Source organism: Ornithodoros turicata, chromosome 8 (assembly GCF_037126465.1).
Source record: "Ornithodoros turicata isolate Travis chromosome 8, ASM3712646v1, whole genome shotgun sequence".
In the NCBI taxonomy this organism is placed as follows: domain Eukaryota; kingdom Metazoa; phylum Arthropoda; class Arachnida; order Ixodida; family Argasidae; genus Ornithodoros; species Ornithodoros turicata.
In genome coordinates, this window is record NC_088208.1 from 41,264,334 (window position 1) to 41,276,992 (window position 12,659).

A 12,659-nucleotide genomic window follows, 5' to 3' on the forward strand; every position below is an offset into this window, starting at 1 on the left:
AATCAAGCCAACGGCTGGCATGTTCGTCTGCACATGCATAGCCCATGTAGTGTGTCCGAAACGTGTTTGTTCATTCGTAAATAACAGCTTTAATACGTGATTTCGCTTCCTTGTTTGTCAAAAGATAGCTCAAAATGATCATTCTACGAGTTCCAAGCGTGGCTTATTTAAAGTCGCTTTTAAGAAACCCGACGGAGAAGTACAGACGTGAAATTATCCGGGTCAGTTTTAGGCTTGGCTTACCGGTGCACTTTGCATGTGTTGTGTCTCGTAACACAAATGCTTTAGATCGATGTTTTATTTTAAGTGGTGATTGAAACGCCAATAATTCTTTGCAGATATCGAGATCTGGATATGCAACACCATCCAAAACTGTAAGTTTCGAGTTGATATGAGCCTAACTTTCGATATCCACCTGGCGAATCGAAAGCGATTCTCTGTACCTACACGACAGAAATGTAGCGACCTATAAAAATGAAGTCTCTCCGAGCCGCTGTTTGCAACAGAAAAAGCAAGAACGATGGTGCAGCTTTGGACACGCTGTTGATTTCATTAGTTTGAATGTCTCCATTGGGGAACATGATAGACAGCAGTAGATGACAGCCAGACCGGCAGGTTAGCGTTTTGTGAACCAGTGTGTCGAACCATAATTTCAAACTGCTCTCTGTACAATTCAAAAGAGGAAGAGAAAGTGAAACGAATGACCACAACAGTTGACAAACACTGTCTGCGCAGCTCACTCGTTTCCCACTCTCTCCTATTGTCCCACATAAGTGGGTGTGCATAGAGCACGTATGGTGTTTCTTTGGAGTCAACAGACACTCTGTCTCTCCAAACTTTGCCCTCATCTTCCAGAAGAGGCACAGCATATATTGCGCACAACATAGTATGAAGGAAAGAGTCTAACAGAATGAAAAACTTAAACCTGGCTTGGTGCGTACCTACTTGGTTTTAGCAAACTGTGGGTCACCTATACTAAGTGATAGAAATGACTTATAATTCCCAATCAAACTTATCGTTTTCACGCAGCATCCAACACCTGGGTTAGCAATAATAGCGGCAATGTTGATTCAGTTCAAAACCGGTTCATCAGAAAAGCAACGCAGTCTTCTTTTCAGTTCAGCCGAACACTGCGCCAGTAAAGGCAGTAAAAAGGCCTTTTGAAGACTTTCTTTACTCGTACTTGGGCTGCAACAAGTTCTGCTTTTCATTAGATATTCACATATTTTCTTCTACACGAGCAAATGTTTGATAGACTTGAAATGAACGTGGGCTATATTGACTATCAAGTGCTGTCCTTGTCCAAAACAATCGTCGTTGCTATATGCAGTGCTTATGGAACAAGCTTTTGGCAAGTTCCACTGTTCAGGGCACACAGTGGAAAGCTGTGACTCCTGCAGCAAAATATCAAAACTAAGTCGCCCTTGAAAGATTGGAACAGCAAAGCAAGAAAGATTCCAATGCATGTCTTATCCTACCGTTCAGGAACACAAGGACGTGGAGAATATTAGAAACATCGGAATCTCCGCACATATCGACTCGGGCAAAACAACGCTCACCGAACGCTTGCTGTTCTACACTGGAAGAATCAACAAGATGCACGAGGCAAGTTGAGTGAGTTTCCTCGCTTGTGCAGGGTGCTTTTTTTTTTTCTGTCCTTTACATATTTTTTTATATATAAAAAAGCTAGGAGAACGACATAGATGTCGTTTTTGCGGTTGAGTTATACGGCCAGGCTGACATTTTCTCGAAGACCGTACGTAACTACAAGAGAAGTAATTACCTAAAATTCATTAATGAACTCTTTAGTTAGGGAATTTTGGACAAAAGTGAGAAAGTCCTTATCAGAGGCTTCAGTTTCACCCCCATCATGCAGCAGCAGACTTGTTCCTCCCGTCTCTCCAAGAGTTGTTTCTTTTCCTCGAGTGTTTGTTCCACACGCTTTCACCTGGTTGTTGCAGTACAGGCCATAGGACACTTTCTCGAGAGCTTTGCTGCAGTGCAGGCCTCAACAGAAGTCGGGTTAACGACCTGGATCGACGAGAGAGTACGCTAACCCCCTTAGAAAAAGCTCAGTGATTATTGCCTTGTCTTGTGCCTTTGCAGCACAAAGGAAGGCTAAGCAGCATCGAAAACCCTGACCTATTTCCATGAATTTCCTCCTCATGTATCTCCATACTCATTCAGGTGAGGGGGAAGGACCATGTCGGAGCCGTCATGGACTCGATGGAGCTGGAGCGACAGCGGGGCATCACAATTCAGTCTGCAGCCACTCAAGTCCATTGGGACAACACAGCCATCAACATTATTGACACCCCTGGCCATGTGGACTTTACGGTGGAGGTGGAACGTGCCCTGCGTGTTCTTGACGGAGCAGTTCTCGTTCTGTGTGCTGTGGGCGGTGTGCAGTCGCAGACACTCACTGTCTGTCGTCAAATGAAGCGTTATTCTGTACCCTGCGTGGCTTTTATCAATAAACTGGACAGGATGTCAGCAAATCCTTCCAGAGTCCTACAGCAGATGAGGTATGCATACTGGTATTTGCGTCTTTGCCTGTCTGCAGTTTGTTTTGAGTCGTATGCCAAATGCAAAACCCACCAGAGTCATTGTACTTTTTGAGGTAAAAAAAAAAGATTCACTTTGGTTTTTAAGGTGATGAAAGTGTCAGCTACAGTGATATAAATGTTCCGCGCTGTTTTTACTGCAGTTTTACAATTTTGCGAGACTTTGGCGATATAATTTCAGTTCTCTAGGAAATGGTGGATGCAGGAGTGAGCAGTTTTGAATTTTTGTTGATTTTAGGGATGAAACCTCGGATATTAAAAAATAATTTTATAGCACTCCGTATATTGTTGATTAAGCGTCGATGTCCGCCACCTTTTTAAAGTGCACAAGAAATGTGTCTTCGGACGGTCCATTTCTGCAGAGGTAAAATTTTGTAACTTTTCAGATCCAAGCTTCAATACAATGCAGCCTTCCTACAGTTGCCTATTGGTCTAGAGGGCAAGCATCTAGGCATCGTCGATTTGATCCACCAACGAGCCATCTACTTCCGAGGGGACCATGGGTAAGAAGAATAAGTTAATTGGGGTTGTTGAGAGGCAAAAGGGGGGAAGGACTAAGATTTGGAGTATTTGTTTATTCACAAATTCACTAGAACGACGCATACTACGCACAGTGCGGACTGTCTACACATTTGCTAAATAGATCGTTAAATTAAATTTCACTAATTAGGAAATGGGACAAATATGTTTATGTGAAGCAACACAAAAAGCACTCAAAAAAATGTTAACGTGCAGTAAGCAAAATTTGCACGAGTGAATATTTGTAACAATGTGCCTCATGAGACGATAGCATCATCGTGCCCAACATTGGCGACCCTAGAGGTACTAACTGTACGAAGCATATTTCGTACATACATGCACGGTACTTACATATCTTGTTTTCTTTTACTTCTCAGGGAAGACATGCAGTACGAGGATGTTCCAGCAGAAATGAGGCACGAAATGGAAGACCGAAGACGCGAGCTTATCGGTAGGTGCATTTTGTTTTTATTTCTCTTATCCTACGCGTCGTCAGTTTAGGGTGATTCCACGTCAAACGTCCCAGATGTTGTGCTCGGCCAGCCCATTAAAAAAAATTTAGAAATTGAAACAAAAAAATTGTAGCGGATAATTTGGTTGTCAGAGACCCTCTCTCAGTATGTACATCTTTGCTATGTTGCCACCTCTTGAACTTGGCAGTCCACCCACCTACCGTGACAAAAAAATTCCAGAAATTGACCTCTTCATGGTGATCTGAAGGCCAAGTACTATTTTTGTACCGAGACCCAATACAGTTTGCTCGACTCTTTTTCTGAGCAATTATGCCCGGAGAAAACTGTACAAAATCGAGCATTTTTAGAATTTTTCACAAAGACCGTAGAGATTTCAGAGAGAGAGGTCACGTAGAGATGACCCCTTAGTACAATCTTTGGCTGTTGTTGTACAAGTATTTTGAGGTAAAAAGTAGTTCTGCGTCACCAGAAAATGTTTAGGCAAACCCGATATTACGTACTTTGTTTTGTTTGTTCATGTTATCTTTGACTGCGCTGAGTTATTAACAATGTGTGTTCCTTTTAAGTCCGTCCATAGTTGTGCGCTTTCTGTTGTCCATTTCCATTCTCATTAACCACCTTTGTCACAGATTCTGCTTGCATACATAAAGTACTTGACAACTGCTATTATACTAGTTGATTACAAGTGCGCCATTACGAAGACTTTGGCTATTCGTGGGCACCGAAAATAAACATTGAAATTGAAACAGTTAATCCGCAGGATCATGAACCTAGTTGCCCCAGATTACCGTATTTACTCGCACAATTAACGCTCTCTACTTTCTACAGTTCTGTTTCACCTTGCATACAATGAGTTTGTCCCCTCTTCTATGGTGGGTTAAAAAGTGTGTTAATCGTGTAAGTAAATCGTGGCATACAGCTCGCATAATTAAACAACAGAGCCCCGTGTCTCGCAGAGCATGTTTCTAACGCTGACGAGGCATTGGGCGAGATGTACCTGGAAGAGAAGGTTCCGACAGAAGAGGAGCTGATGGTAAGTACTTTTAGTTTTCCCGTCGGTGTGTATTGTGAGGGTGTACAAGGTTAGGCATTATTGGCAGAGCCAGCCCTGACTCGGGCTGCTTTTCAGGCCGCTATTCGAAGATCTTGCCTGAAACGGAAGTTCTGTCCTGTCCTGGTAGGATCAGCATTGAAAAACAAAGGCGTGCAGCCATTGCTGGACGCTGTCATCTCCTACTTGCCCAACCCCAGCGAGGTTACTAACTATGCCCTGGACGAGAGAAATTGGTAGGTACCTCCGTTCTTGGAGATTAACCTCTGCTCAGAGGCTGCACACTTACTCGTAAAACATTAACTCGTAAAACTCTACTTTGGTGCGCTCTTGTGTACACAAAGTAGGAGGAACTTAACTAAAGGGCAGTTTTATACGAGTTCTCGTTAACTGTTTTTTAATTGTTACTTACAGTGGGGAGACTAAGAAGGTTGCTATGAGTCCCCTGAGAGACTCCAGCCATCCTTTTGTAGCTTTGGCTTTCAAGTTGGAGGTAAGCACACCTGTAGTGCTTTAAGCTGTTTTTATCTTGTATGATCACACTGCTGTGTGTTGAAGAAAGAAACACGAGGAGCAACAACATAAACCATCTCGAAAAATGGGCTACGATTTATTGTGGCTTCAGTCCCACTGTCGCATGCACCTGACGGGACGAAAACGGGGTGCTTGCGAGAGAGCACCTCCCTCTCGGGCGAACGTCCCGCTCACGTCCCAGCGAGGTAGAGTTTATTGGCGCACCGCGTTTAAGATTGTGGACGTAATAACCCATTGCTTGTTTGACCAAGGCTGGTTTGGATAGCACTGTTGCACTTTGCCCGAAAAGCCACATGATGGTCAAAGACTCAAGGAAATGCCAATGACGGTGGCCATTGAGACATTTCTGTACAAGCAAATTGGTGCGACATCTCTTCTGGGAACAATCTTCCCAGTACTCGATAAAAAGTCAATCTTAGCAAGTTGGTTCCCGATCACAGAGACAGATTTCTGGTCAACTGAGTTACGTCACTTTTTATTCCTATAAAAAAGATCAATTTTCGTTACGTTATCGCGCTTTTTAACGGAAAGATAGGACAATTAAAGATGATAATAACGATAAAAATAATGGGACGATTTCTCCATCACAGGCAGGCCGCTACGGTCAGCTGACGTATTTGAGAGTGTACCAGGGAATGGTGAAGAAAGGGGACACCTTGTTCAACACTCGTACTGGGCGTCGTGTACGCATTCCACGCCTAGTACGCATGCACGCAGCAGAGATGGAAGACATCGGAGAGGCATATGCGGGTGACATATGCGCCGTCTTTGGTGTCGACTGCGCGAGTGGTGACACCTTTGTTGCAGAGAAGGAACTCCAGCTGTCAATGGTATTGTGTCTTTTTATTAAGTTTTGCCTTATTATGCCGATACAGCACTCGCAACAAAAGCATATAACGAGGATGTCCATTTATCTAATTAGCAGCTATATGCTTAGGTAGGGTATAACTAGGGCGTTTTCGCCGATTATAATTTTTGAGACCTCCAGAAGCAGGGCAACAAATGAGCAGATAAGCAGATTACAGGTGATCGTGAGATAAGAGGGCGCCTTCTCACCTATCTTCGCCCTGTCTCGTAGTACCTCGGAAAATGTACATTGTATAAGCGGTTAATTTCGCGCTCTTCATAATTCCAGTGTTCGGTTCGAGGGACGTTTGGGAAATATTTCGTGGGATATTTTAATTTAGCGCAGCAAGGGCTCGGGCTTAGCCGAAAGCCCGACTCTGCCCTGTTTTTGCGGACCTGCGCTGGGCTCGGGTGTGACCATTATGGGCCCGTACATTGCTGGGCCTAGGTTGGGCTCAAGATTATGTTACCACACTGTTAGTTAGCCACAGTCAACTTTTACAGCCCGCTCCACTAGGCCAGACTGGGCCGGGTAGCAGGTAAATCAATGGAAGGCAGGGCTCGGGCTGGGCCTGGGCTTAAGAATGCAGCCTGTGCAGCGCTCTACTTTAATTTCACGATATGTTGGTCCTGCATCACAGATCTCCAAGAGGTGTTACTTACTTTGCGGGAATTTAATTTTGCCCTCGCAAAAATTACCCTAGGCACATGGGCGCCGTTGAGGGAAGGCCTCTGCTCAGACCTTTTTTTTTTTTTCGTGACTTTGCCAGAGCCCTGCAGCTGCAGTCGAAGCTGCATATCTCTGAAAGTTCCCCCCGTACTTCTTATACTTTTCTGTTTCGTTCCGTCGCCCGCAAACAGCACACGGTCTGTCCTAAATAATGTGGGACTTTGCAGTGGCACCCGGGTCTGAGATCTTGCCCCTCCCTGAAAAATTGCCTAGCGGCACCCCTGCCTAGGCATAACCCATCACTAACATATTCCCTAAGACCCTGAGCACCCAGTCTAGCACCCAGTCTGAGCACCCTAATCTAGTCCGGTAGCGTATTCCAAAAGACAGTAATGTTCAGCGCAGATCCTAATTCCTGATACCTAATATAATTTTCGCATCTCACATAAGGCCACGCTATAGCCCCACATATTTCTATGCTTCTTCCGTGAGAAATCTGTTATTAACGACCGTCAATGTGCTCTCGCAGGAATCTATCTATGTTCCCGAATCGGTTATCTCAATGTCAATTCGCACCAAGGAGAGCAAGGACTCTGACAACTTCTCCAAGGCTATTAGCAGGTTCTCACGTGAAGATCCTACATTTCATGTCGAGTATGACAATGACAACAAGGAGGTATGTTTCAGGATTTTGAGATGGTTTTTAGCAGCCTTGGGAACGAACATAATTGTAACTAATGACAGCCAAACTTGCACATAATGATCCCTTGTACAATGGTCGGCTCGTGTAGAAAGCGTGCACCGGAGCCAAATAATGAAGGCTGGGTCATCTATTGGGAAATCTATCAACATTCGGGGGGTTTCGTTAGCGAGCATCGTCGGAACATGCCAGGTAACACTGCTGAAAGGGAAGGGGACTCAGGCCCTTTTGCTTTGATTCAACGTGTACAGTCATAAGATGCAAAGTACTTGTAGCCAGCAGTAACGCAACTACCAAGAAAACTGTTAAACTACAGAAAAATGTAGTTTAAAATTAACTACTAGTTATAATTACATTCCCAGAGATAGCTTCTTAAACTGACGTATGATGGAGCAAAACCACGCGGACAAGAAGAACACGAGGAAGACACCACCAATGAGGATTTATTGATAGAAAACAGGTCACGGTTTTTAAAGGGCGAGAAAGTACAACTGGTTGCATTTACAAAAAGCTAGCTAACTTCCACGAGCCAGCTGTAACTGAAACTCACCCACGACTAAAATCCATTTCTTTCAGATGATTGCTTCAGGAATGGGAGAGCTTCATCTGGAAATCTACGCTCAGGTATAGGGAAGCTGTTGATCATAGGTCAAGTGCTGTAGCGCATTCACAGTGAGGCAATCGCAAAGACTAGTCTAGGTGTAAGACACAAAATGTTAACCTTCGTGAGGCAAAAGGCCTTGAAAGGTCTTGAAGGGGCAGGCCAAGATCACCTGTTGGGGTAGCCATTGAAGGAAAAACACATTGCTGTTGAACGTTCGTGCGCTGTCGCCAATAAAAAAGCTTCCATATTCGCCGCACCTATCGCGCACGCTTTTTTGCAACAATCAAGCAGACAGGGCTAAAGCAGCACGCTTATCAATTTTTTTTTTCGACTATTTCTATCGCTATACTGCGCATAGTTGGGTCAGCGGTTATCCACGGAAGACTCGATATTTCTGTAAAAAATAGTGAAGTTGGTCTGGAAATTTCCAAAATTCGATTGAAAACGATAAATTCCCCGATTAAAAATTGTCCAAAGCCTTCCTAAATGGCGGCAAAAGTTTCCAGAAGATACTAATTGCCGAAAGCCCCACAATCCTCCAGCGAGTACGTCACTTTCGATGCAACACCCTGTATAGAGAGGATACTTGTGTCACAGGAAAGAGGCGTGAGGACCAGTTGACCATAATTGACGATAGACCAAGAGCCAGGAGAGGTCATGACGCTAAAGGTGCAACACCGGCTTGACACAACAGGCAACAAAATTTACTCGTAACGTTTCGACACCTATGCGAGCGTTTTCGTCAATTCACCATAATGCTGCACATGACGGAATGATGCCGCTTACTCAACAAAGCAAGTGAGCCTCGCTGTTCTAGGGGGATCAAGGGCCTTTCTGTTCACTACACGGCTAATATGGATGATGGCCGATATTTCTTCGGTTGGCGATATTTGCGTTTGCAGGGTTGGCAACTACTGGGTTGATAGCTTGGCGATTGCTGGGTTGATAGTGGATAGCTTGTGCTGCCAGCGCATGAAGCCCTCATTCGGAGCGACTCCCTTTCAGAGAATGGAGCGGGAGTACAACTGCCCCGTAATCCTGGGAAAGCCCAAGGTTGCCTTCCGAGAGTCTCTTCTGGCTCCCTGCGAGTTTGACTACCTCCACAAGAAACAGCATGGTGGCTCCGGTCAGTATGGAAGAGTCATCGGATACATGGAGGTGAGTGTCTGAGAACTCGGAGCCTCCTATATTAGGGAAAAAAGACGGGTACATCTTGCACGTTCTTCCCTCCGCGTGATATAAACAGATTTTAATGTATTTCCCGTCTTGTAGCTTTTTACTCCTCACTTTTACCCAGTTTTTACCCCTGACTTTGGTGACGTGTTTGCAGCGGCAGCTTATTCTCTTAATGACGTCATGCCCCAGACTCCACTATATTTTTACCATTCTTGCACAGCCCCTTCCGCCGGAGCAAAACACGCAGTTGCTCTTCCAGGATGACACTGTTGGCACAAACGTCCCAAAGCAATTTGTACCGGCCATCGAAAAGGTGAGCGTTATATATTTCGACTAGGTTTGCTTGGAACTACAACTTCCTCTCGTGCAGGGCTTTCGAATGATGTGCGAAAAGGGATGCCTGACGGGACACCGAATAGCGGGTGTTCGCTTCCGATTGGTGGACGGTGATCACCACATCGTGGACTCTCAAGAACTGTCTTTCATTCTGGCTGCGCAAGGGGCAGTTAAGCAAGGTATTCTCTTCCAGCTTTCTCCTACTCTGGCTAAGCAGGACGGGACTGTTACAGTATACGAATATGGCAGCTGGCACATTCTGGAGCCAATCATGAACGTGGAAATCACGGCACCCGTCGAATTTCACGGTTCGGTCATCGCTAGTGTCAGCAAAAAATCTGGGATCATCATAAGCACAGACACTGCGGAAGGATGGTTCACTGTCGTTGCTGAGGTAGGTACCTCGTATTACAACCGCAAAAGTTTGAAGCTGTAATTTTCGACGTATAAAACGAAATAGAGTCAAACGTTGTTACAGCGAGGTGCGATACAACCAAATGATTTATGTGCCCTCGTCAGGCTGCTACACATTTAAAGGATGCCATCTCACTCCATCCCTAAATGTCGAAGGAAACAGTTTTGTCTCTCTCCTCAACCGTGCTTTGTCTACATGGCAAAGGATCATCACCTCCAGTGGTCCCAAATGGTCCGTTGCTTATGCTGCGTGGAGATGGCATGACTGCGACGGTGTACCCGTAGAGGGAGACGTGGGGCGCACAACCCACACGGCAGCTTGCCCGTTTCTACGATTCATAACGACCCACAGGATGTTTGTACTACGTACCTCAAAACGCGATAGAGCAAAATAATTGGGATTCCCCTGCCATAGAGATCAATGTATTTTAATTCCCGCCACAACGAGACACTTTTTGGACGCCGTCTCGATGCAGCGAAAGAACGAGGTAAGGTTTATGACCCCAAAGTGGACTTCGGGGTCACGAAAACAGAGGGTGCAACCAGCGTCCTGTTCCTGCAGGAAAGGACTGCACGCTAGATTAGGGTCGGGAGGAATCTGGTGCCTACAAAAGGAAGTCCGAGTCTGTTGGATTTTCCTTCTGAGGTTTCTTTTTTTCTCGCTGGTTTTGAACTGTCCAGTTGCAGCCAAGTACAGGACAAAGATCTACACTTTTATTGTATCGGCAACGTAGATTAGCAAAAAATAGGGATGTAGTTTCTCCTCTACCTCGTACGTTGAGCGCAGCACCCCCAATAATGGTGGCTCGTTGCAATTTCAGATTCCGCTGAACAGCATGTTTGGATACGCAACGGAGCTACGGTCAATGACTCAAGGCAAAGGGGAATTCAGCATGGAATACACACGATACTCACCTGCACCGGCTGCATTGCAGCAAGAGCTGCTGGACAGATATGCGCAAGAAAACGCTGCAGAGAGTAGCCAGAAGAAAAGGGGAAAGAACTAGGGAGTAATAACAAAATACGTTCCACCACTGGAATGTGCAGGACGTTCTGACATCCGTAGGACGTCTGATGCATCGCGTGTATATTTGAGTAAATGTGGTAATAGCGTGTAAGGAATTGTAGATAGAATTGGAATTGTATAACAATATATAGTTTGGTCATTATTGTTCTCGAGCGTTTCACTTTCTTCTTCAAATGCAGATTATTGGCATTTAGTGGTTTATTTATTACGTAACATCAACTTTAACACGATGTACAAAACGTGCATCGTTTGAGTCTGCCTTATCCCGAGCTGTTCCGTTGGGCTTCTCTGTTGAGTCCTTTCTCCAACATAGCTTCGCTTAAGTTCCAGAGTTTGGCAGCTAGACGTTCGTCCTGCGCAGCTGCCGATGTCTTACAGGGACAACAGTTATTGAAGTAAAGACCTCCGACGTTCTCCAGTTCTGGCGCAACGGCGCAGAGAACTGTGGTTGCCGCAGCCTGCTGTAACGACTTTGTAAAGGGTCTCACCAACATGAACAACAACCGGTAAAACCAATAGTAACGGGGCAAACTACTGGACACCATGTTCCCCGGATGCACCGCATTACTCCTAACACCTTTCTCCCCCAGGCGACGGTTGAGCTCATTCGAGAACAGGATACTGCACAGTTTGGTATCGTTGTAGGCCAACATGGATACGTAGCTGGACGCAGATGGACAGGACAGTCTGTCTTCGGATATGTTGCTCAGGGACAGGTAACTGAAACGGTGACTTTCGGAAGACAAGACGACCACACGTGCGGAAGTTGATGACATCAAGGTGGGTTGAAGCAGTTTCACGAGATAGAAATGCCCTAGGTGATTAGTTTGAAACATACTCTCGAAACCATCGACTGTCACACTGTGGGCGATGCCAAAAACTGCAGCATTTAGAATAAGGATGTGCAACTTTTGATGCGTTTCTGTGAAAGCTGTAACGAATTCGCGGACGCTTTTTAAGCAAGTTAGATCCAGTGGGAGAAATGCAACTTGTGCAGATGCACGTTCAGATTTTATAGCAAGCACAGCTTGGGATCCCTTATTTGGATTGCGACAAGCGAGTATAACGGAGCAACCGTGGAATGCGAGGGATTTTGCGGTTTCGTACCCGATGCCGGTGTTTGCGCCGGTGATGACAGCGATGCGACCGCTTAAGTCCAGGCCGTGTAGAACGTGCATTGCAGTGGAGCTTCCGTCAAAGCGTTGTCGTATAGCACCACTTTGCTCGACGGGGAAGGCAAGCCGAGGGTCTGTTGAAGTGGTACGCCCAGAGAATTCCTCGTACATAACCGTTCCATCTGGGTTCACAGTCTTTTTCCAGCCGAACGGTAGATTGGGAGAGACCCGTTTTCGCTTGCCTGTCCGAGGATGAGTCCACTGAGTGCTTTTTGAGCCGTGCTCAGCGTAGTAAACCGAGCCGTCGCCGGTAACACGTTCTTCCCAGCCGGGTGGAAGTTCGTCTTCGCTATCCGTCTCTGGCAGAAGTGTGGACATTTCCTTAGTCCCTTGAAATCATCACTCTGAATCAATCCAAAACAACAGCTTACACTGCTTACACCTTCGTAATCACCACTTACTCTGCCCGCTGCCTTGATGCTGGATGCATCAACAAAACGTGAAAAAACAAATACTTCATTTTTAACTTTTGTCATTTTTGGTGTATTTTGAAAATTCAAATAATTCCTCTCACATATTTTAGCTTTAAAAAGTTAAAAGGGTTGCAATGCGTTTCACTTACGTCACTTC

At 45.4% G+C, this 12,659-nt stretch overlaps 2 protein-coding genes across 2 annotated transcripts; one reads left to right on the plus strand and one right to left on the minus strand.

Annotated features, from left to right (window-relative positions):
- Window positions 1–11: 11 nt before the first annotated feature.
- LOC135367408 (elongation factor G, mitochondrial-like) lies at window positions 12–11,057 on the plus strand. The gene is made up of 17 exons (XM_064600669.1): window positions 12–221; window positions 339–374; window positions 1,486–1,605; window positions 2,188–2,525; window positions 2,951–3,067; window positions 3,461–3,534; window positions 4,513–4,589; window positions 4,686–4,843; window positions 5,022–5,100; window positions 5,732–5,971; window positions 7,187–7,333; window positions 7,934–7,981; window positions 8,967–9,119; window positions 9,358–9,450; window positions 9,508–9,652; window positions 9,707–9,867; window positions 10,709–11,057. The coding sequence occupies exons 1-17, from the start codon at window positions 135–137 to the stop codon at window positions 10,892–10,894; spliced, it is 2,259 nt and encodes a 752-aa protein (XP_064456739.1). The 5' UTR covers window positions 12–134; the 3' UTR covers window positions 10,895–11,057.
- A 39-nt stretch (window positions 11,058–11,096) lies between these two features.
- Window positions 11,097–12,505, minus strand: LOC135367416 (WW domain-containing oxidoreductase-like). Its single transcript, XM_064600684.1, has one exon. It carries the CDS (start codon window positions 12,405–12,407, stop codon window positions 11,175–11,177), a length of 1,233 nt encoding a protein of 410 aa, XP_064456754.1. The 5' UTR covers window positions 12,408–12,505; the 3' UTR covers window positions 11,097–11,174.
- Between the last annotated feature and the right edge of the window lie 154 nt (window positions 12,506–12,659).

Coding starts and splice junctions, on each gene's coding strand:
- LOC135367408 (XM_064600669.1), top strand. CDS start 135: ATGATCATTCTACGAGTTCCAAGCGTGGCTTATTTAAAGTCGCTTTTA. Junction 7,982..8,966: donor ATCTGGAAATCTACGCTCAG/GTATAGGGAAGC, acceptor ACTCCCTTTCAG/AGAATGGAGCGGGAGTACAA. Junction 9,868..10,708: donor GGTTCACTGTCGTTGCTGAG/GTAGGTACCTCG, acceptor TTGCAATTTCAG/ATTCCGCTGAACAGCATGTT.
- LOC135367416 (XM_064600684.1), bottom strand. CDS start 12,407: ATGTCCACACTTCTGCCAGAGACGGATAGCGAAGACGAACTTCCACCC.